The 26,445-nt window shown below is 38.0% G+C and overlaps 1 protein-coding gene across 5 annotated transcripts in view; it reads left to right on the top strand.

Annotated features, from left to right (window-relative positions):
- The window catches only part of fmt (phosphatase 6 regulatory subunit 1-like protein fmt), a 516,745-nt gene that overhangs the window by 224,985 nt on the left and 265,315 nt on the right, over positions 1–26,445 (top strand). For all 5 annotated transcript variants that reach the window (XM_067145523.2, XM_067145524.2, XM_067145526.2 and 2 more), the window contains exon 14: positions 9,543–9,640. In XM_067145523.2, the coding sequence (XP_067001624.1) occupies positions 9,543–9,640 (98 nt within the window). The remainder of the gene's footprint in view (positions 1–9,542; positions 9,641–26,445) is intronic.

The following is a 26,445-nucleotide window of genomic DNA, read 5'->3' as shown; positions in this document are numbered from 1 at the left end:
AATTGCAGAAACAATGACTAGTTTTAAGCCTTAGACAACATCTGAGTTATGCACGGTGTTCCATTGCATAAACATTGTTTAGCTAGATGCGGTTTAAGCTTCACTATTGGTTTGAAGTTGGAAATATTAAGTACCTTCCATGCAAATCTTTGCTTGTCGTGACCAATGAAATTCGTCGGTGCATATGTCAAACGTTAGTCAGCTGTCTTCTTCCTACACACACCAAGAGAATTGGCCGTGCGGTTAGGAGCGTGCAGCCGTAAACTTGCATTCAGAAGATATTGGGTTTGAACCCCACTATCGGCAGCCCTGAAGTTTTTTTCTCTTGTTCCCAATTTTTACACCAGTCAAATGTTGGGGCTGTTATTATGGCCAAGGCTTGCTTCTCAGTCCTTGACTTTTCCTACCTCATAGTTGCAGAAATCTTTTCTGAATTACCATGACGAGTATCCAGAAAAAGAAAAAAAACCACGCACGCACACACACACACACCCCCCCCCCCCTCTACTTCGTAGTGTCACTTGGCAGTAAATACAAAATAATAGAATCCCTCCTGGTTGATGCATGTGACAGCCTTCTGACGATAGGGACAAGTTATTCTGATATGGAAGTAGTCGTCATGAATTATTCCAGGGAAATTATCCCAAGAAAAGTAAAATATATGTGTTGCCAAGAATTGTAGTCAAGTTAAAAGTTATCGGACTGTCCTTTGTGTCAGGCTCAAGACACACGCCCCTTACATTATCTCTTGATAAAATGAAATTGTACTTTAAACTGTACCTCCCCATACATTTCAAATGAATTACTGCAATATCGCAGATGACGACCCACAGGAGGCCTTCAGACTAACTTTTTTCCCCCCAGAATCGTATCAGCGTGATAACACAAAGTATATGTCGTAGATAACCTCTGATTGTGATTCAGTCCTAAAATTTGAGGTTAAACAGTGTCCTCAACAAGTGTTTAAACATTGCCTCTTGAACATAGGCTTTAGAAAACGTCTAAGTGATAAATAACGTCCTTGCAATGCGGCAGCCATATGTAGACATTGTTCAACCCTGAACATCGTCTAAATACCGTTTCTGGAATCGGCTTTTTATTACTGTTCAGGAAGGTTTCCTTGATGCTTGACCCAGCCTTTTCAGGTTATTACCAAAATCTCCCCACGACTTCTTTTTGGATTCAACAGCTATTTGTCTCACTCTGTTTCTTTCACGTACGTATAATTCCCTGTCTGCTTGAGTCTTTGTTTGGGACCATTTCTGGTATACTTCCTTTTTACGTTTACAAGCTGCTCTCACTTCATCATTCCACAATGATGTTAGCTTTTCCCCATGTTTACACACAGTGTTCCTTGGCATTCTCTTGCTGTTTATACTACAGCATCCTGGTATGCCACCCATTCTTCTGTATCTTGAACCTGCTTACGCACATTGTTCGGAACTTTTCGCTAATTATTAAATGTTAAACATTAATCATTAAATCATTAAATCACTAATCATATCCATGTACTTCTGCCTAATTTGCTCACCCTGCGGATTTTCTACCCTTATTCATCAGCAGACAGATTTCACTTTCTCTGTACTAAACCTAGAGATACTTAGTTCACTGAAGATCAGGTAGTGGTCCGTATCATTAACTCATTGGGCCCGAGCCACGGAACTGTTCCGTGCTTCGTATCGGTGGACCAAACGCCGGACCACGGAACTGTTCCGTTGTCTCATTTTACTATGTAATTCTACTTTTCCTCAAGAGATGGCAGAGTGAGTTGCATTTGTGATTTGCGTAGGGACTCTTTCTTTGCAATGTTATATGCTCTTTGGTAATATATATCGATAGTGTGCTTGGTAATATTAGTTTGAAGTGGGCTATCTCTACCTTTGAGATTCGCTTGTAAACAAGATGGCTGCCAGTATAGAACTGATATTTACAGATATATAACCCCTTTTAAGAAGTAATGATGATTAGGAATGTAATTTTTGCAGTGAAATTAGTAGTAATATTAGTACTAGTATGGTTCATGTTTGTGGGTTACTGTAGTCACGTCCTAGTTCGTGAACCATGGGCAACGGCTGAGTGGCCTAGTAAGTGGTCCTGAGAGTCGGGATACCAGTTGCTATGGAATGGGAGTGGGCATCTTGGACATATTCTGAGTCGTGGCCCTCCTCGTGCTCAGGCGGCTAGGACTACACAATTCACTGGTGGTCCATAACACGTTAGAGGAGAGATCCTCACTTGGACTATGTGCAAGTAGGGCAGCATCCTGCTTCATGAATTTACCGAGCTCAGAACACTTTAAGCAAGCCTCAGACGTATGGGAGTAATGGAGTCCCACTCCCATTTGACAGGCGAGGGACTCCTTGGAAACAACTTGGCGAACGAAATGGAATTCGATGGGGAGCTATCAATATTAATGGGGCTTATGGAAGAAAGAAGGTAGAACTTGCTGAGTCAGCAAAGAGGATGCATCTGGATGTGCTAGGAGTAAGTGATATTTGGGTAAGGGGAGATAAGGAGGAAGAGATAGGAGATTATAAAGTGTACTTGACGGGTGTTAGAAAGGGAAGGGCAGAGTCTGGGGTAGGGCTCTTTATCAGAAATACCATTGCACGCAACATAGTTTCTGTTAGGCACGTAAGTGAGCGAATGATGTGGGTAGATTTGTCATTGGGAGGAATTAGGACAAGAATTGTGTCCGTGTATTCACCATGTGAGGGTGCAGATGAGGATGAAGTTGACAAGTTTTATGAAGCATTGAGTGACATCGTGGTCAGGGTGAACAGCAAGGATAGAATAGTGCTAATGGGCGATTTCAATGCGAGAGTTGGGAATAGAACTGAAGGATAAGAAAGGGTGATTGGTAAATGTGGGGAAGATATGTAAGCTAATGGGAATGGGAAGCGTTTGCTGGACTTCTGTGCTAGTATGGGTTTAGCTGTTACGAATACATTCTTCAAGCATATGGCTACACATGGGAGGCTAGGGGTACCAGATCCATAATAGACTATATCTTAACAGACTTTGAATTCAGGAAATCTTTTAGGAATGTACGAGTTTTTCGGGGATTTTTCAATGATACAGACCATTATCTGATCTGTAGTGAACTAAGTATCTCTAGGCCTAGGGTAGAGAAAGTGAAATCTGTCTGCAAACGAATAAGGGTAGAAAATCTCCAGGACGAGGAAATTAGACAGAAGTACATGGATATGATTAGTGAGAAGTTTCGAACAGTAGACAGTAAGCAGGTTCAGGATATAGAAAGTGAATGGGTGGCATACAGGGATGCTGTAGTAGAAACAGCAAGGGAATGCCTAGGAACAAGTGTGTGTAAAGATGGGAAAAGGCGAACATCTTGGTGGAATGATGAAGTGAGAGCAGCCTGTAAACGTAAAAAGAAGGCTTATCAGAAATGGCTCCAAACAAGGGCCGAGGCAGACAGGGATTTGTATGTAGATGAAAGAAACAGAGCGAAACAAATAGTTGTTGAATCCAAAAAGAAGTCGTGGGAAGATTTTGGTAATAACCTGGAAAGGCTAGGTCAAGCAGCAGGGAAACCTTTCTGGACAGTAATAAAGAATCTTAGGAAGGGAGGGAAAAAGGAAATGAACAGTGTTTTGAGTAATTCAGGTGAACTCATAACAGATCCCAGGGAATCACTGGAGAGGTGGAGGGAATATTTTGAACATCTTCTCAATGTAAAAGGAAATCATCATGGTGGTGTTGCAAACAGTCAAGCTCATGGGGAGGAGGAAAATGATGTTGGTGAAATTATGCTTGAGGAAGTGGAAAGGATAGTAAATAAACTCCATTGTCATAACGCAGCAGGAATAGATGAAATTAGACCTGAAATGGTGAAGTATAGTGGGAAGGCAGGGATGAAATGGCTTCATAGAGTAGTAAAATTAGCGTGGAGAGTTGGTAAGGTACCTTCAGAGTGGACAAAAGCAGTAATTGCACCTATCTATAAGTAAGGGAACAGGAAGGATTGCAACAACTATCGAGGTATCTCATTGATTAGTATACCAGGCAATGTATTCACAGGCATCTTGGAAGGGAGGGTGCGATCAGTCGTTGAGAGGAAGTTGGATGAAAACCAGTGTGGTTTCAGACCACAGAGAGGCTGTCAGGATCAGATTTTCAGTATGCGCCAGGTAACTGAAAAATGCTACGAGAAGAATAGGCAGTTGTGTTTATGTTTCGTAGATCTAGAGAAAGCATATGACAGGGTACCGAGGGAAAAGATGTTCGCTATACTGGGGGACTATGGAATTAAAGGTACATTATTAAAATCAATCAAAGGCATTTATGTTGACAATTGGGCTTCAGTGAGAATTGATGGTAGAATGAGTTCTTGGTTCAGGGTACTTACAGGAGTTAGACAAGACTGTAATCTTTCACCTTTGCTGTTTGTAGTATACATGGATCATATGCTGAAAGGTATAAAATGGCAGGGAGGGATTCAGTTAGGTGGAAATGTAGTAAGCAGCCTGGCCTATGCTGACGACTTGGTCTTAATGGCAGACTGTGCCGAAAGCCTGCAGTCTAACATCTTGGAACTTGAAAATAGGTGCAATGAGTATGCTATGAAAATTAGCCTCTCGAAGACTAAATTGATGTCAGTAGGTAAGAAATCCAACAGAATTGAATGTCAGATTGGTGATACAAAGCTAGAACAGGTCGATAATTTCAAGTATTTAGGTTGTGTGTTTTCCCAGGATGGTAATATAGTAAGTGAGATTGAATCAAGGTGTAGTAAAGCTAATGCAGCGAGCTCGCAGTTGCGATCAGCAGTATTCTGTAAGAAGGAAGTCAGCTCTCGGACGAAACTATCTTTACACCGGTCTGTTTTCAGACCAACTTTGCTTTATGGGAGCGAAAGCTGGGTGGACTCAGGATATCTTATTCATAAGTTAGAAGTAACAACCATGAAAGTAGCAAGAATGATTGCTGGTACAAACAGGTGGGAACAATGGCAGGAGGGAACTCGGAATGAGGAGATAAAGGCTAATTTATGAATGAACTCGATGGATGAAGCTGTACGCATAAACCAGCTTTGGTGGTGGGATCATGTGAGGCGAATGGAGGAGGATAGGTTACCTAGGAGAATAATGGACTCTGTTATGGAGGGTAAGAGAAGTAGAGGGAGACCAAGACGACGATGGTTAGACTCTGTTTCTAACGATTTAAAGATATGAGGTATAGAACTAAATGAGGCCACAACACTAGTTGCAAATCGAGGATTGTGGCGACGTTTAGTAAATTCTCAGAGGCTTGCAGACTGAACGCTGAAAGGCATAACAGTCTATAATGATAATGTATGTATGTATGTATGTATGTATGTATGTATGTATGTATGTATGTATTAGTACTAGTGTGAGCAATGCTCCTGAATAACAAATAGATGTGGAAATCGAAGAGAAAGTGCAAAGAGAAAACTGGGTTACAGCTCAGCAGGCGGACTGAGTAGGCCTACAGTCCCGTGATGATAATAAAATAAAGTGTTTTACTGTATTCTTGTTCCGCAGTTTGTGGTATGGAAGCCTTTTGTGTTCATGTATATTTAAATCTTTAATGGTCTTGTAACTAAGAAATTTCTGATGATATGAAGCGGCACTATATTTCCTCCAAAATAATCCCAGCGCCAATGCAGTTTCAATCCAACAAATATGCAGGGCTCAATGGGTTAAAAAACACATTCCCAAAAGATTTCCTGAATTCAAAGTCGGTTGGAATATAGTCTATTATGGATCTCTACTGAGCAAGTTGGCTGTGTGGTTAGGGGTGCCCAGCTGTGAGCTTACATTCGGGAGGACCGAGCTCGATAGTTGCAGTCGCTTAAGTGCGGCCAGTATCCAGTATTTGGCAGATAGTGGGTTCGAACCCCACTGTCGGCAGCCCCGAAGATTGTTTTCCGTGGTTTCCCATTTCCACACCAGGCAAATTCTGGGACTATATCTTAATTAAGGCCATGGCTGCTTCCTTCCCACTCCTATCCCTTTCCTCTCCCATCATCACCATAAGACCTATCTGTGTTGGTGCAACGTAAAGCAACTTGTAAAATAGGGTACTTTAAGGTTATACCTACGGACGTTAGCAACATCAACCTTTGCGTGTTGCCTGCAACAATTTTAATGCTGTCAAAGTTTGGAAAGACCGCTGGGAATCATCAGACTTGTCCCTTCACAACATGTTTTCTGTTGCACAAATTATTAGTGGATTTCATTACCGCACAGGCAGTTGGTCACTCTTAACAGAGTTCGGACAGGCCATGGATGATGCAGGGACTCACTCTACAAGTGAAACTGCATAACGTCACCGGAATGTGACTGTGGTGTTCCACAGCAAACCATCGCTGACATAATTGGCAGCTGCAAACTACGTGCTTACTCTGGTAACTGGGCTGATTTCTTTATACCATCAGAGTGGTTGGAAGTGCTGGACATCCTGATAGTTTTCTTGTTATTGTAATATATTCAATTGTATATATGTAGTTTTTATGCCACATGCTAAATAATAATACTAGCACAGAAGTCGTGTAAACACTTCCCACTTCTATTAGCTTCCGTATCTTCCCCACATTTACCCATCACCTTCCCATATCTTCAGTTCTATTTCCAACTCTCGCATTGAAATCACCTATTAGCACTATCCTATCCTTGCTGTTGACCCTGAATACGATGTCACTCAATGCTTTAAAAAACTCAGCTTCTTCCTTACGTGCACCCTCACATGGTGAATACACTAGAGTCAATTCTCATCCTAATTCCCCAGCTGCTGAATCTTCTCACACTAGGTGAGTTGGCCGTGCGGTCAGGGGCATGCGGCTGCGAGCTTGCATCCGGGAGATAGTAGGTTCAAATACCACTGTCAGCAGCCTTGAAGATGGTTTTCTGTGGTTTCCCATTTTCACACCAGGCAAATGCTGGGGCTGTACCTTAATTAAGGCCTCGGCCGCTTCCTTCCAACTCCTAGGCCTTTCCTATCTCATTGTCCACTTCCATTCCATAGCAAATGGTATCTCGACTCTCAGGACCACTTTCTAGACCACTCAGCATTTGCCCATGGTTCATGAACTAGGATGTGACTACAGTAACCCACACCACGAACCATAAAAGCTTTTACAACAGTCCAGAAATATTGTTTATGAACACCATTTGATAATGATTTGTGGAGTCTAGCAACTAGTTAGTTGCTAGTTGGGGGTACTCTAGATGTTTAATCATATCATATTGCATCAAAAGTGGAAATAAAGTTCAGAATTTTGTACTATTGTACTGTGCTCCTGTAAGGAATATGTGGTTTCCCAGGGGATCACATGCATTCTTTGGGAATCAGAACCAACAACTCTCAACACATGTAGCTGCATCTGTCTCTGTTGCTTTGACAATAGACCTCTTCATCCCTACAAACAGCTTGACTTTCATTACAAACCAGCAATCTTCTTCCTCTGTCAGAACCTTTTCCATTTCTAATTGGGGGTCGGCTCTCCTAGTCATGCATCATATAACACTCACTTTTTTGACCAAAAATAATTGTGAACATTTTCGGCGCGTGATATATGCGGGGATTGTGTGTAAAAGATCGTATTCCCGAAAAAACATAAAATTTGCATTAGGCTATTGAAACAAGACAACTGGCATACTTACCCTATTCATTGTCACTGCCTTCAATTTCTGAGCTATTCTCGCGTGCATTGTTCTGGTCACCATGCTATACTGCATCATCCTGACTCTGTCCAACGCATTTGCGATGCCCGTCTTCAAGAAACTCTTCACAATAATGTCTGTCGACACCATAACCCATACCTGCATAACCCAATCACACACGAGTTCAGCTGACGGGCTCTTTATTTTGCTTACTGGCGTCAGCTCATGCTCCCCTACTTCCATCTGTTTGGCGTACAATTTACGTATGTATGTTGTCCGAAGGGCTCGTTGATGGAAACATCTAAGGGCTGTAGACAATGTGAGAGTCCATCAGGATTTACGAGATCAGTTTTCATTTCCTGAAGACATTTGTTCGTGGCTTCCACCAAGTGTCCGGAGAAACTGTCCCACAGTAGCATTGCTGGGCATCGAAGCAGTGCTCCTGGCTGAACTCCTCACACTGTACGGACCTAGTCTTCGTCCTCCAGCTCAAGAAACTTACCAGTTTTTGGTTGGTGGTTTCTAGCGCAGCTTTCTGTTTATGCCAGTTACGAACATTTAACTCTGTAACACTGAATTCTAGACCGGCAGCTCTGTTACCATGTTCTTCAGCACCTTTTATCACTCTGAGTTTAAACCCAGCCGTATAACTCCGACGTTTCTCCATAACTTAAAGGTTGACCTACACAGGAAAACTTAACTGAGAAACATCGATGAAATGTGAAGACGGAATACTGGTACTTGTCGACAATACGACAGATGGACGATACCTAATATCATGATAACTTGACTGTCTGGACAGGGAAACACTCTCAGTTCATGTGATCAGCTCTGCTGGACGGGTAGTGATAAGCATATTGACAAAGACAGACGAGGGAGAGGGATGGCTGAGTGTGACTGACTGCCTAGGAATGCGGCCGTGGGGCAGGGGTTTGTGAGTTAGGTATTTTTGTTACAACGGCTAGCCTCAACTATTCTGCAGGTAGAAAGAAACACACTGGGCGAGTTGGCTGTGCGGTTAGGAGCACGCAGCTGTGAGCTCGTATCCGGGAGATAGTGGGTTCGAACCCCACTGTCGGCAGCCCTGAAGATGGTTTTCCATGGTTTCCCATTTTCACACCAGGCAAATGCTGGGGCTGTACCTTAATTAACGCCACGGCCGCTTCCCTCCCATTCCTAGGCCTTTCCTGTCCCATCGTCGCCATAAGACCTATCTGTGTCGGTAGGACGTAAAACAAATAGCAATAATAATAATAATAAGAAGAAGAAGCAACAACAACTTTGTCTTGTATTGTCATGTACAAAGTACTGTAACAGCCATTGGTACAGTCCTGATATTTAATGTAGGCACATCCACGGAATACCCAAACTTCATTTCGTGTGTGTACCAAACGTCTTTATGATGTCAGAAATTAACGTGAGTTATGTGTGGGGATTTTTTCCTGCAATTTCAAATGTTAAAAATGGAGTGCGAGATATACGTGGTGGTGAGTTATATGCAAGCAAATATGGTAATCTTACAACTTGTACCGGTACACTACTTCATCTAGAATTCTGTGTACAGTGTAGAATTCCATAGCAAAGCACGGGTACATTAGCTAATGTTTAATTGAACAGTCCGTTGTAGACTTAAACCAAATGTGAAGTTATGTTCGTTTTACCTTAATGCAATACATGAACTGTTAGAGTAAAAACGTACTATAGATGGATGAATTATCTGAATATACTGCTCTAAGGAATAACTTTAAAGCAACTTTCACTTCATTTTGCATTCATTATTGTATCATGGACATGTTTGTTTCTCCATCCTCTTTGTTGGTATGGTTTGTTAGTCACTTGTATATGTATAATTATTTCTATCAATTGAACGTTGTCAAACAATAGTTTCCTTTTCAGGTTTTTACAGGTTTCCAGATGCAGCAGATTTCTCCTCAATTTATAGAAAATTATGGCTTCCATGAAGATGAATTCACTGATGGGGAGGATAATATACAGTAAGTACATTTCACTTTCTACCTAACACTTCATTGTAAAATGCTGAACCATTACAACTTCGATCTGTAAGGTAGGTAGGATATAAATTGAACCATTTTGATATTGTTTACAAGCTGTAACAGGTAGAAAATTTTAAAGAAGATGCAAGAGGAAAGTGATTGTTCACTATGATGTTTAACCCTTTTTGTGTCTTATACGGAATATTCCACGCTAGCACTTTTTCCTTGTGTGTCATTTATGATATATTCTGCAACATAATTCCTGCTCTGGCTGGTCGTCTACAGAATATTCCGCAGGCTAGCATAATCATAGGTAATAAAATTCATATTATTCTTTATTGAAGAGCAACATAATATAAAACAAAAGCTAAAAGGTTTCCACATATTCAGTACTATTTATTGTAACCTAGAAAAAAGGTACATATATTTGATGAAACTAGTTTCGGTCTTGCAATAACACATGCTTGCTTCATAAATTTTATCCATCTGTAATTCATGTCTTGCCTAAACTTCAATGATTTTGACTGATGATGGTCTCTAGCAGGACCGAAACTAGTTTCATCAAATATATGTAACTTTTTTAGTTTACAATAAATAGTATTGAATAGGTGGAAAACTTTAAGCTTTTGTTTTATATTACAGGCTAGCATAAATTTACAGATAATTATGGTAGATTGCAGAAAGGTGTTAGATAACATTTATGAACGCACCTGGAACTGGAAATGACTATGTAAAGCATTGCATTTATATTTTTCAGCATTGGTTTGATAGGCACTTGAATTTGACAGTATCGGCTGATGTAAATAAATGGTGAAATGGCGGGCTTGTATGATTAAAATGTTGCTACGATATCAAGGTTTTTGGATGAATTGGATAGTGATTACAGTGATTTTTGAGGACAGTATTGAAGGGATTGAAGGTTCAGTATCAAGTGATAGTGAAATTGATGGAGATGTGGGCAGTTGTGATGCAGATACAAGTGCAGTATTTCAAGGTATGCCTGCTTTCCGCGATATTTCTCGGTACTATCCTAGACCTGTTTACACATTGACTTTCATTGTCTTCACGCATCATTCCATGAACCTTCCAAATAATTTTGATGCCGACATACCACCTATAGTGTACTTTCACCTTGTCTTTGGTGATGAAATGAAAACGTACATTTGAAACAAAACTAACCTATATGGTGATATGAAAGTGGCAACAAAAACATCACCACATTTTTGGTACAGGAAGTAGGTCCATATTGAGAACAGTGATGTCAAGGCCCTACTGGGCATGATTATAAAGATCGGTCTGCATCCTAGATTTGATATGAAGGGTTATTTTACAAAGGAGTGGTACATGTGCATGCCATTTTTTGGAAAGTATAAGCTACAAATTTCATTTTTGTTCCGTATTAAAGTGCGGTTATAAGAAATAAATTGAGCTATCTGGTGACAAATGAACGCACTATTTCCACTTCTATTATAACGTCTAAATTTCAAAAAGTCATTGTTTAAGTAGCATTTCTCGTGGACAGTCGAGATTTCCTTCTGATGACACAGAGAGCACGTTTCTCTGCGAAACATAAAGAATTTCACCTTATTTTCTTCAATCAATCAATCAATACTGATCTGCATTTAGGGCAGTCGCCCAGGTGGCAGATTCCCTATCTGTTGCTTTCCTAGCCTTTTCCGAAATGATTTCAAAGAAATTGGAAATTTATTGAACATCTCCCTTGGTAAGTTATTCCAATCCCTAACTCCCCTTCCTATAAATGAATATTTGCCCCAGTTTGTCCTCTTGAATTCCAACTTTATCTTCATATTGTGATCTTTCCTACTTTTATAGACGCCATTCAAACCTATTCGTCTACTAATGTCATTCCACGCCATCTCTCCGCTGACAGCTCGGAACATACCACTTACATGTTATAAACCTCATTTTAGGTCCGTATTGAAAATGTTTTAACAGTTCAACAATAATAAAGGTGTTTTAATTTATTCCACCTATTCAATACTTATATTTTCACTTATAGTTGTTACATAATTAAATTCTTTGTTACATGGGACATGTTTCGCCCTCAATTAAGGGCATCTTCAGCCTAAATACAATAATCAAAAATACAACTAAATTAAAAGTGGAAGTTAAATACAATCATCAAAAATACAACTAAAATAAAAAGTGGAAGTTAAAAGTTTAGTCTGTTATTAAAATTCGGAACAATAAAAATGTGAAAAATGATAAAATAAAAAGATGCTAATGGAAAACTGTCTTATGATTAAACTATAATCTTGTCGGAGACTAAAACTTCTATTAAAATTCTAATTAAAACAGTTCATATAAAATATTGGAAAATCAAAGTGGTAGTAATAAAATGCCAACGACATGAGGGCGTGTACACAAGCATAGACTTGATTGTCATGAATACAATCTTTTCAAGGCCGCTGATGAAATTCGTAGCAAGTAAGGCAGAAGCGTCTATTGAAAAATTGTAAGAGGCCATTAACACCGGTAGGTAATAAAATGGCTGAATCCTTGCCAGAAAATGTCAAGATGCAGAAATAAGTTTTCTGAAAGAGAAGGAAAAGAAGAAATAAGAAATTGAACGTAAGGAGAGAATTCAGTCTTACATAATTTTGAAACAGATGAGGACTTACATGTAAGTGGAAGTTGTTATTTGTTAACTACTGTTGAGTTGGTTGCTGCCCGTCTGTTGGCTCTGAGTCTGGTGTTATAACTGTGCTGCAGAGGCGGTAGTGAACTGGGAGGGGAAGGAATAGGGGAGTGAGGAAGGGAGGAGAGGATGGGTGGAGTCAAATGTGACGAGGCTGACAAAGGGGCGGAGTCAACTGCATTGCTGGAAGTAGGCCTAATATCTGTAGGTATGGAAGGAGTATTAGGGTTTGAAGAATTAAATATATTAGGTATCCTAAATTTATTCGAACTAACTGACTTTAATAATTCCGGCATTAATTCATGTAGCATACTTTTATTGTCCGTGGTTTCATTGAGATTCGTTTGCTTATTGTACGTCTGATCTAAATAGATGTATAAACTTTCTAATTCGTTCAGCATTCTTCCTTTTTGTATGTTTCTAATTATCGCTAAGTCTTTCTCTATGGATTCAAATCTGTGACCAGTCTCCCTCATATGCAAACTCATCGCTGAGTATTTCCTATGTTTTTCCGCATTAACATGTTCCATGTATCTTGTCATAAAATTTCTCCCAGTCTGTCCAACATATGAAAAATTACACTGAGTACATTTAAGTCTGTATACTCCCGATCCTAAATAACGATTCTTATCATAATTAACTTTTTTATGATTAAAGAATATGGACTGGTTAGTATTAGTAGTTCTAAAAGCTATATTAAAATTATGTTTCTTGAATATGCTAGTAATCTGGTGTATAGCTGGATTATTAAAAGTGAATGTAGCATACTCAGTTTTTTTGGTCTTTTCTGGTATCAGATTCGTAGATAATTTGTTCTTAATTTTATTAATTAATTTGTTGATCATTTCTATTTTGAAACCATTTTGTTTAGCGAGGTATCTAATATAATTTAATTCTTTCTTCAAATTCTTGGGAGATAGAGGGATTCTAAGTGCTCTATAAATTAGACTGTGAAAAGATGCTTGTTTATGTGAACTCGGGTGTAAAGAGGAATTGTTTATAGTTGTAAAAGACATTACACTTTTTATAATAAACAACCATTAAGAAATTCCATTGACTTGTCGGTTTTCTAAATATTTCGAAATCAAAAGTGTTAACCTTACGCGTAACTGTTATATCTAGAAAATTCAATGAGTTATCGACTTCGTCCTCTCTCGTGAATTTCAAATTAGGTTCGATTTCATTTAATTTATTTAAGATTTCTTGACTATTAGTGACATCTTTGTTTATGATTACAAATGTATCATCTACATATCTCAACCATAAATCTATTCCTTTTAATTTTTGCTATTATTTCATTGTGTTCGATTGAATCCATAAATATGTCGGCAAGGATGCCCGATATTGGGTCACCCATTGCTAATCCATTCTGTTTATAAATATTATTGTTAAATGTGAAGTAATTATTGTCTAATACGAACTTTAACAATCTAGTGAATTCTTCTACTCCCATTTTACTAAGATTACTGTGTTTACAAATATTATCATGAATGATATTAAGAGTTTTATCTGTCAGAATATTCGGGAACATATTCACTACGTCATACGAACACATCATCTGGTTTGGAAGTACGCCAAATCCAAGCAAAATGTCACACAAGTCAATGGAATTTCTTAATGGTTGTTTATTATAAAAAGTGTAATGTCTTTTCAAAAAATTGTGAATGTATTTGGAGACTTTATACGTGGGAGAATTACGGCAATTGATAATCGGACGAATCGGAATATCTTTTTTATGTATTTTGGGCATAGCTCTGGTTTCCGGGAGCCTAGGATTCATATTGACAAGTTTTAATTGTTCTTGTTCAGTAAAGAGAGATGTGGATCTTTTAAGTAAGGCTTTTAAGTTGCGTTGAATTTTAGCTAGCGGATTTTTTGTTACTAATGTGTATTTGTTATTATCAAAAAATTCTTCAGTTTTCTTGATATATGTATCTTTATCCATCAAAACGATCGCACCGCAATCCAAGCCATAATGTAACCCAAAATAAGGTAAATGAATTATGGCTTAAAAATGAAATCAAGCCATATTACAGGAAGAAATCCAAATTGAATTTGCAATTATATAACGTTCACTTAGCGGTGACTCAGGATTTAGCCCCATTAGAATGGCAGTCTTTTTATCAACACATGGAACACAAATTAACATACGCACTTAGTAAGAAACAGGATACATTGAATAAGAAATTGAATCATTTAATAGACACACAAATACGTCGTAGTAAACAAACGAAACAAGAACAAATTAAGGGCCCATCGGACAATGTTACTCCCACGGTAGTTAACTTGACCAAGGTAAAATTTACGGAAGGAGAGAATGACCTACTTAAAAGGGGTCCAAAATACAATTGGCCTAATAAAGATAGAGAAATAGATATCATTAACACAGTTGCAGAAGCGGAGGCGAACATATCAAAACTCCCACGCGATGTACAAGACGAAGTAAGATTGGAGTTAAAGAAGAAATTACCCAGACTGGCTAAATAAATTTATTCCAATTTTGATCCCAAACAACAGAAAACAATAAAAAACATGAAATCGAAAATTGAAGATAACAATATTATAGTAACCAAGGCCGACAAGGGGGGTGCGATCGTTTTGATGGATAAAGATACATATATCAAGAAAACTGAAGAATTTTTTGATAATAACAAATACACATTAGTAACAAAAAATCCGCGAGCTAAAATTCAACGCAACTTAAAAGCCTTACTTAAAAGATTCACATCTCTCTTTACTGAACAAGAACAATTAAAACTTGTCAATATGAATCCTAGGCTCCCGGAAACCAGAGCTATGCCCAAAATACATAAAAAAGATATTCCGATTCGTCCGATTATCAATTGCCGTAATTCTCCCACGTATAAAGTCTCCAAATACATTCACAATTTTTTGAAAAGACATTACACTTTTTATAATAAACAACCATTAAGAAATTCCATTGACTTGTGTGACATTTTGCTTGGATTTGGCGTACTTCCAAACCAGATGATGTGTTCGTATGACGTAGTGAATATGTTCCCGAATATTCCGACAGATAAAACTCTTAATATCATTCATGATAATATTTGTAAACACAGTAATCTTAGTAAAATGGAAGTAGAAGAATTCACTAGATTGTTAAAGTTCGTATTAGACAATAATTACTTCACATTTAACAATAATATTTATAAACAGAATGGATTAGCAATGGGTGACCCAATATCGGGCATCCTTGCCGACATATTTATGGATTCAATCGAACACAATGAAATAATAGCAAAAATTAAAGGAATAGATTTATGGTTGAGATATGTAGATGATACATTTGTAATCATAAACAAAGATGTCACTAATAGTCAAGAAATCTTAAATAAATTAAATGAAATCGAACCTAATTTGAAATTCACGAGAGAGGACGAAGTCGATAACTCATTGAATTTTCTAGATATAACAGTTACGCGTAAGGTTAACACTTTTGATTTCGAAATATTTAGAAAACCGACACAATCATCTACAACTATAAACAATTCCTCTTTACACCCGAGTTCACATAAACAAGCATCTTTTCACAGTCTAATTTATAGAGCACTTAGAATCCCTCTATCTCCCAAGAATTTGAAGAAAGAATTAAATTATATTAGATACCTCGCTAAACAAAATGGTTTCAAAATAGAAATGATCAACAAATTAATCAATAAAATTAAGAACAAATTATCTACGAATCTGATACCAGAAAAGACCAAAAAAACTGAGTATGCTACATTCACTTTTAATAATCCAGCTATACACCAGATTACTAGCATATTCAAGAAACATAATTTTAATATAGCATTTAGAACTGCTAATACTAACCAGTCCATATTCTTTAATCATAAAAAAGTTAATTATGATAAGAATCGTTATTTAGGATCGGGAGTATACAGACTTAAATGTACTCAGTGTAATTTTTCATATGTTGGACAGACTGGGAGAAATTTTATGACAAGATACATGGAACATGTTAACGCGGAAAAACATAGGAAATACTCAGCGATGAGTTTGCATATGAGGGAGACTGGTCACAGATTTGAATCCATAGAGAAAGACTTAGCGATAATTAGAAACATACAAAAAGGAAGAATGCTGAACGAATTAGAAAGTTTATACATCTATTTAGATCAGACGTACAATAAGCAAACGAATCTCAATGAAACCACGGACAATAAAAGTATGCTACATGAATTAATGCCGGAATTATTAAAGTCAGTTAGTTCGAATAAATTTAGGATACCTAATATATTTAATTCTTCAAACCCTAATACTCCTTCCATACCTACAGATATTAGGCCTACTTCCAGCAATGCAGTTGACTCCGCCCCTTTGTCAGCCTCGTCACATTTGACTCCACCCATCCTCTCCTCCCTTCCTCACTCCCCTATTCCTTCCCCTCCCAGTTCACTACCGCCTCTGCAGCACAGTTATAACACCAGACTCAGAGCCAACAGACGGGCAGCAACCAACTCAACAGTAGTTAACAAATAACAACTTCCACTTACATGTAAGTCCTCATCTGTTTCAAAATTATGTAAGACTGAATTCTCTCCTTACGTTCAATTTCTTATTTCTTCTTTTCCTTCTCTTTCAGAAAACTTATTTCTGCATCTTGACATTTTCTGGCAAGGATTCAGCCATTTTATTACCTACCGGTGTTAATGGCCTCTTACAATTTTTCAATAGACGCTTCTGCCTTACTTGCTACGAATTTCATCAGCGGCCTTGAAAAGATTGTATTCATGACAATCAAGTCTATGCTTGTGTACACGCCCTCATGTCGTTGGCATTTTATTACTACCACTTTGATTTTCCAATATTTTATATGAACTGTTTTAATTAGAATTTTAATAGAAGTTTTAGTCTCCGACAAGATTATAGTTTAATCATAAGACAGTTTTCCATTAGCATCTTTTTATTTTATCATTTTTCACATTTTTATTGTTCCGAATTTTAATAACAGACTAAACTTTTAACTTCCACTTTTTATTTTAGTTGTATTTTTGATGATTGTATTTAACTTCCACTTTTAATTTAGTTGTATTTTTGATTATTGTATTTAGGCTGAAGATGCCCTTAATTGAGGGCGAAACATGTCCCATGTAACCAAGAATTTAATTATGTAACAACTGTAAGTGAAAATATAAGTATTGAATAGGTGGAATAAATTAAAACACCTTTATTATTGTTGAACATGCCACTTAGTCGAGCAGCTCTTCTTCTTTCTCTCAATTCTTCCCAACCCAAACATTGCAACATTTTTGTAACGCTACTCTTTTGTCGGAAATCACCCAGAACAAATTGAGCTGCTTTTCTTTGGATTTTTTCCAGTTCTTGAATCAGGTAATCCTGGTGAGGGTCCCATACACTGGAACCATACTCTAGTTGGGGTCTTACCAGAGACTTATATGCACTCTCCTTTACATCCTTACTACAACCCCTAAACACCCTCATAACCATGTGCAGAGATCGGTACCCTTTATTTACAATCCCATTTATGTGATTACCCCAGTGAAGATCTTTCCTTATATTAACACCTAGATACTTACAATGATCCCCAAAAGGAACTTTCACCCCATCAACGCAGTAATTAAAACTGAGAGGACTTTTCCTATTTGTAAAACTCACAACCTGACTTTTAGCCCCGTTTATCAACATACCATTGCCTGCTGTCCATCTCACAATATTTTCGAGGTCACGTTGCAGTTGCTCACAATCTTGTACCTTATTTATCACTCTATAGATAATAACATCATCCGCAAAAAGCCTTACCTCCGATTCCACTCCTTTACTCATATCATTTATATATATAAGAAAACACAAAGGTCCGATAACACTGCCCTGAGGAACTCCCCTCTCAACTATTACAGGGTCAGACAAAGCTTCACTTACTCTAACTCTCTGAGATCTATTTTCTAGAAATATAGCAACCCATTCAGTCACTCTTTTGTCTAGTCCAATTGCACTCATTTTTGCCAGTAGTCTCCCATGATCCACCCTATCAAATGCTTTAGACGTGCCAATCACGATACAGTCCATTTGACCTTCAGAATCCAAGATAACTGCTATATCTTGCTGGAATCCTACAAGTTGAGCTTCAGTGGAGTAACCTTTCCTAAAACCGAACTGCCTTCTATCGAACCAGTTATTAATTTCACAAACATGTCTAATATAATCAGAAAGAATGCCTTCCCAAAGTTTACATACAATGCATGTCAAACTTACTGGCCTGTAATTTTCAGCTTTATGTCTATCACCCTTTCCTTTATACACAGGGGCTACTATAGCAACTCTCCATTCATCTGGTATAGCTCCTTCGGCCAAACAATAATCAAATAAGTACTTCAGATATGGTACTATATCCCAACCCATTGTCTTTAGTATATCCCCAGAAATCTGATCAATTCCAGCCGCTTTTCTAGTTTTCAACTTTTGTATCTTATTGTAAATGTCATTGTTATCATACGTAAATTTTATTACTTCTTTGGCCTTAGTCTCTTCCTCTATCTCGACATTATCCTTGTAACCAACAATCTTTACATACTGCTGACTGAATACTTCTGCCTTTTGAAGATCCTCACATACACACTCCCCTTGTTCATTAATGATTCCTGGAATGTCCTTCTTGGAACCTGTTTCTGCCTTAAAATACCTATACATACCCTTCCATTTTTCACTAAAATTTGTATGACTGCCAATTATGCTTGCCATCATGTTATCCTTAGCTGCCTTCTTTGCTAGATTCAATTTTCTAGTAAGTTTCTTCAATTTCTCCTTACTTCCACAGCCATTTCTAACTCTATTTCTTTCCAGTCTGCACCTCCTTCTTATTCTCTTTATTTCTATATTATAATAAGGTGGGTCTTTACCATTCCTTACCACCCTTAAAGGTACAAACCTGTTTTCGCATTCCTCAACAATTTCTTTAAACCCATCCCAGAGTCTGTTTACATATTTATTTACCGTTTTCCACCGATCATAGTTACTTTTTAGAAACTGCCTCATACCTGCTTTATCAGCCATATGGTACTGCCTAACAGTCCTACTTTTAAGACCTTCCTTTCTATCACATTTATTTTTAACTACCACAAAAACAGCTTCATGATCACTAATATCATCTATTACTTCAGTTTCCCTATAGAGCTCATCTGGTTTTATCAGCACCACATCCAAAATATTTTTCCCTCTGGTTGGTTCCATCACTTTCTGAATCAGCTGTCCTTCCCATATTAACTTATTTGCCATTTGTTGGTCATGCTTCCTGTCGTTCGCATTTCCTTCCCAATTGACATCTGGCAAATTCAGATCTCCCGCTACAATCACATTTCTTTCCATGTCGTTTCCCACATAGCTGACTATCCTATCAAATAATTCCGAATCCGTATCAGTGCTACCCTTTCCCGATCTGTACACTCCAAATATATCAAGTTGCCTATTATGTTTAGAAATGAGCCTTACACCTAAAATTTCATGTGTCTCATCTTTAACTTTTTCGTAGCTTACAAATTCTTCTTTCACCAGAATGAAAACTCCCCCTCCCACCTTTCCTATCCTATCTCTACGATACACACTCCAGTGCCGTGAGAAAATTTCTGCATCCATTATATCATTTCTCAGCCATGATTCAACTCCTATTACAATATCTGGTAAATATATATCTATTAAATTACTTAATTCTATTCCTTTCTTTACAATACTTCTACAGTTCAACACTAACAATTTTATGTCATCCCTACTTGATTTCCAGTTCCCTGTTCCCTTATCACTGCTCCCTAGGCCATCCCGTTTCCCTGAATGTACCTCCCTATTACCCTTCCAATAGCCCAAAAGCCTATACAGTATCATGTCTGTAAGTACGGGCCGTGAAAGCATCAATGACAACAGGTTATATGTATTCCTTTTGACCATATTTTGGCAAGTCCATCGTTATTCCTGGTAGCAACCTACTGAATACCTCTCAAGTAGTTTTGCACCTTTGTCAGTCACTTGTAAAAGGCACTAAAATAGCCACCAAGAGATTTCAATGTATGTATTTTACAAGTCCTGAATTAGCCAATGAGTTAGGAAAAATGGGTTTCACTCTTACAGACACTGTCATGCCTGCAAGAAAAGGTATGCCAGAAAAACTGAAGGAAAAGATGAAGAAGGGAGAGGTCAAAGTCTACAGAAAGGACAATGTTATGTTTTTGGCATGGAGCATAAGAGGGTTGTAGTTATGCTGAGTATGAAACATAAAGGTGGCAGCATTTTAGATGCTCAGAGTAATATCGCTGGCAAGCCACCAACTGAGAAACTGGTAGTATTTCATGATTATAAAAAGAAAATGGGAGGTGTAGATCGAACTGATCATTTGATTTCAAATTACCAGTTTATCAATCAATCAACCAAACCACTACTGATCTGCATTTAGGGCAGTCACCCAGGTGGCAGATTCCCTATCATTTGTTTTCCTAGCCTTTTCTTAAATTATTTCAAAGAAATTGAAATTTATTGAACATCTCCCTTATTAAGTTATTCCAATCCCTAACGCCCCTTCCTATAAATGAATACCATATTTACTCATGTATTAAGACCCCCTCTTGTATTAGACCTCCCCTGGCTTTTCGAGATGAAGAAAATGAAAAACATAAAACTCGCATGTACTGTAAGACCCCCCAACGTAATTCGTCAGAGAACAATGATTCCGCTTTGAAGCTCGTACAAGTCTTATTGCAGCTCTGATGACATTGCACAAATTTGTGAATAGTTTTGTCCGTACGACCTACGGAATGAAAATGCGTCGAATCCATGCGGTACCTACATCTGTGTTTTATAGTTAAGAAATGTCCGCCTCCGTAGCTTAGGTCTGCTACTGCAGCTCTGATGACGTCGCACAAATACTGTAGGTGAATAGGCCTAGCTTCGTGTCCGACCCGCGCATTGTAAGCATGCATCAGTCATGCTATATCTCTGTGTGTTGTAGTTAATAATAATCCGCCAGCGTATGTTCTCGGAAGTCTGAATTTGATTCCCGGTACTGTACTGCCAGACATTTACGAATGGCAGGAGGGTTGATATGAGGTGAAAGCGGTACATGTAACTCCCCTCCACTGGGGATATGTCTAAAAAGAGCTGTACCACCTCGAGATGAGGAAACGAATTTACTTTAGTTGAGAAATATTCGCGGTTGTTGCTATTTATACACCAGGCGAAACCATTAACAAAGTGGTCGCTTAATATCTCTTAACTTGGGTGAATATAGGTATACCTATATTTGGAGAGAAGTAAGTTTAAATTGTGATAAAAGCTATCTAATTAAAACAATTGTTTTATTCGCCAACGTATCTAACAAATAATAATAATTTTATGTCCCCACGTAGGCCTACTTTAAACGATTTTCGGATGTGCCAAACAAAACATACTAGAGGTACCGGTATGCGTTAATAAAAAAAGAGACCATAAGCATTCAAAATTAAACATTATGACAATAAAACACATTACCGCCACACCTGTAGATATCCATAAATGCGGTATATTTTCCTGTTTTTTATTTTTATTCTTTCCGTCGAGGAACTTTTGGCACTATCAGGGCGAGAATATACCTAACCTAAACATAACAGTGTGGTCTGTCTTATCTCATGGACAGCTGTTTACGTAAATCCTGATGTGATTAAATGTAGAGAACAAGCATGAAATGTACTAAAAATAAGGGTCTGTGTTTCAACAGCCGCAGTTACCAAAAGAATGTTTCCTGTTCCTATGTATTACATTCGGAAATACAACTCATAACATACGCTAGTTATCAGCTGATGGTTTGGCATGCCTTCTACAGCATGGCTTTATTCGGAAGGAGTGGCTTTTGCTACATATACACCAACTGGGAATATCAGAGACCATCCCCAGAAACCATTTGGGAATAGATTAACACTGTTTAGACTCTATAGTCGGCAACAAAATTATTTTTAAAAGGTTCAAATAGACGGGACCTCGTATGCTCTCGATTGCAGTGCATGGCTCAAAAAGGATGAAGCATGGCTGTCGCGACTGACGAGATGGCAGTGAAGATGATGTCACTTGAAATGCCGACACACAGGCATCAGGGCAGGGAAGTTGACGGCGCAAGGCAGTGATCAAGTTTACTGTGCGGTAGGCCTACTGCTGAACTGACAGAGACAAATGACTGGCCATTAAGTTCTTTTGTATCAATATTTAATTACATGATAACACGATACCCTTATCCCTTTTTTCTACGGGGTCGAGTATGAAGTGAGATGAACTTTTGTAGCGAGTTTTTACGGCCGTATGCCCTTCCTGCCATCAGCCTCACCAGAGGAATTAATGAGATGTAACAAATGACGTGATATGAGTAACTAAAACAGACTTTTATATGTACCGTAGGCCTAAAAGTCGTGTTCACCCTTTGTCGTCTTTTTACGTTTAGAAATACTTCCTTCTGACGAAAATAGCCAGTATAACTTAAATACATTCTAAGTTTGTTAAATAATACAAAAAATAAATACAAAAACAAAACACTACAATGCAGTTATAAAACCGGAAGCTACATGTGCAGCAGAAACACCCTTTTACCTGAATAAACAATCAAAGACTGACAGACTTCAGAAAATTGAAAGGAGGATTGGAAGAACCTGCATCAACAAAAAATACCAGAAAAGTGGACAGTGGCGGTTAATACCTAACAAAGTTGTGTACAAAGAGCTAGAACCCATTACAGATACCATGCGTAAGAGGAGATTGGGATTATTTGGACATATCATGAGAATGCAAGATTAGAGACGTCTGAAACAACTAGTACAACACAATCTCGTCTCAAAAAATACCACAATAGGATGTAAATGGATCAGAGAAGTAAGAGAGGATCTGAATGAAATAAGCCTTACAACAGAACACACCACAAATAAAATAAAATTGAATACAAAACTCAAGAATACAAACCTCCGCTTTACCCTTACACAGAACAAACCAACAACACGCACATTTTCAACTGAGGAAAGGGCACGAAGATCGGAGCGTCTGAAGAAGTACTGGGAGGACTGCAAAGCCCAAACAATCCCTTCAAAGAGACCTGAACGACAGACTAACTAAAGTAATCCCATGTGGTCATAAAATAATAATAAGAAGAATAGTATAGAATGTTTACACTACAATCTATAGCATTTATAGCCTAGAAGTCATGTGTTCACTGCACAAAATTTTGAGGTTATCGCATATTGGACCCCCCTTTACTATTTTTGGCTGAAAAAAAAAAAAAGAGGTGTAATACGCGAGTAAATACGGTATTTGCCCCTATTTGTCCTCTTGAATTCCAACTTTATCTTCATATTATTAAAGACACCACTCAAACTTATTCGTCTACTAATGTTGTTCCATGCCATCTCTCCAATGACAGCTCGGAACAAAGTCAAGCACCTCGTCTCCTTTCTCGCAAGTCTTCCCAGCCCAAACTTTGCAACATTTTTGTAATGCTACTCTTTTGTCGGAAATCACCCAGAACTAATCAAGCTGTTTTTCTTAGTATTTTTTCCAGTTCTCAAATGAAGTAATCCCGGTGAGGGTCCCATACATGAAACCATACTAGTTGGGGTCTTACCAGAGACGTATATGCCCTCTCCTTTACATCCTTACTAAAACCCCTAAACCCCCTCATAAGCACGTGCAGAGATCTGTACCCTTTATTTACAATCCCATTCATGTGATTACCCCAATGAAGATCTTTCCTTATATTAACACCTAGGTACTTACAATGATTCCCAAAAGAACTTTCACCCCATCAATTGCAGTAATTGAAACTGAGAGGACTTTTCCTATTTGTGAAAATCACAACCTGTCTTTTAACCCCGTTTTTCATCATAACCGTTGTGTACTGTCCATCTCACAATATTATCAAGGTAATTTTGCAGTTGCTCAGAATCCTGTAACTTATTCATTACTCTATACAGAATAACATAGTCCGGAAAAAGCCTTATCACTGATTCCACTTCTTTAAGGGGCCCATAGACGCGCGATATTATTGCGCAAAAAGGATTGTACAATATATTGTTAGCTGCCTATAGACGTACAATATTATTGCACAAAAATCGGGTTTGTGCAATAAATAGAATCGTGCGGAGATAATATTGATAGTTGTGCAATATATTGTGCAAAGCGGTCATAGACGTACAATATGCGTTGCAATATACAGTCAGTCCATGCCGGTATTTTATTTGGTGATTATATTGAGTGACACTGATCTTTGCTGCGTTTTGATCGCCGCGGGCGTAAGTGCCAAAAAGAAGCAGAAACGGAAAAGAAGCACAAGGGCCAAACAGTGGTTTCTAGACAGAGAAAAGTACACTCATGAAAATGTACTCAATGAACTGAGAAAATGGGAACCAAATGATTTTCGAAACTTTCCGCGCATGAATGGTGAATTGTATGAGGAACTCCTCGCTTTGCTCTTAACGTTCCACAGAGCCGGAAGGCCATGGTAAACTTCGATAAACTCCAAAATAAACTTTTTCTACTCCTTTTTGCCTGTCATCACGATACCTTCTCCAACGCTTGTTGATACCAACTGGCGGGAGGACGGAATATTGCACAATATTGCTAACACACAGCACAGTATTTTGCGATTTGTGCAATATATTTCAAACTTTCTTGATTACGTACAATATACTGCACAACCCTTCAATATTAAATACACACTATCAATTTTATTGCACAAACCCCGATATTGCGCAATAATATTGCACGTCTATGGGCCCCTTTACTCATATCATTTATATGTATAAGGAAACATAAAGATCCAATAGTACTGCCTTGAGGAATTCCCATCTTAATTATATCAAGAGTTAGGTAAAGCTTCGCCTACTCATAATTCTCCGAGATCTTTTTTCTAGAAATATAGCCACCCATTCAGTCATTCTTTTGTCTAGTCCTATTGCACTCATTTTTGCCGGTAGTCTCCCGTGATCCACCCTATCAAATGCATTAGGCAGGTCAATCGCGGTATAATCCATTTGACCTACTGAATCCAAGATATCTGCTATGTCTTGGTAGAATCCTACAAGTTGAGCTTCATTGGAATAACCTTTCCTAAACCTGAACTACCTTCTACCAAACCATTTATTAATTTTGCAAACATATCTTAATATAATAAGGAAGAATGCTTTCCCAAAGCTTACTTGCAATGCATGTTAAACTGACTGGCCTGTGATTTTCAGCTTTATGTCTATCACCCTTTCCTTTATACACTGGGGCTTCTATATACCAACTCTCCATTCATTTGGTTATTACGTATCTCCAAGGTATACACTAGCGATAGTTGTTGCACAACATGGGACTTTCACATGAATAAAGTCATAACGAGAAAATGAAATGTTCTTATCAGATGAGTCCCAAGGTAGAAGTGTGAATGAATTAAAACAATCTGGACCCTGAGGTCAGATGGATTAATAAAATAATAAATCAAATATACTGACTTAAAATAAAAATAGACGTAACTCCAGAATAAGATTTTAATTAATTTTAAAATCCATAAAAACAAATTACTAATTAAGTTTTGAATCCTCTTTCATGATTAAAACACTAAAGTGAAAAGGTCAACTCTGTTAAATTACTAATAGATTAATCATCATCATCAGCAGTGTCCCACTCCAGGTGCCCGGGTGTGGTTAGCAAGCCTACTCCACTCCTTTCTGCCCTTCCACTTTTCCTACTCAATTACTTTTGCCACATCCAATCCAGCTTCTCTAATGTCCTTCCATATCTGATCCATCCACCTTCTTCTTGGTCTTGCAACTGGTCTCTCTCCCTTATCTTCTTTTTCCAATTCCCTTCTTGCTACCAGTTCCTTTCCCATTCTTTTTACTTGTCCGAACAATCTGTCTTGCTTTTTGTATCTTCTGTACTAACAGTTCTATATTTAGCTCTTTTCTGATTTTAATATTTTGAATTGTCTTTATTGTCTTTTTAACTGATGTTCCTAAAAGTTTCATTTACTGTTTGGATCTTACTATCTTGTCTCTTATTAGTTACCAGTGTTTCTAGTCTATACATACATTAATGACTCCAAGAAATGATATAATGAATTCTTTAAAAATTGAAATGGAACTTAATGTCATTTACGTGCAAACAATTAAGTAATCTGAATAGGATT

The sequence above is a fragment of the Anabrus simplex genome, chromosome 4 (assembly GCF_040414725.1).
Source record: "Anabrus simplex isolate iqAnaSimp1 chromosome 4, ASM4041472v1, whole genome shotgun sequence".
Taxonomy (NCBI): domain Eukaryota; kingdom Metazoa; phylum Arthropoda; class Insecta; order Orthoptera; family Tettigoniidae; genus Anabrus; species Anabrus simplex.
Note: the sequence above shows the minus strand (reverse complement) of the source record. Positions and strands in the feature narration are given on the sequence as shown.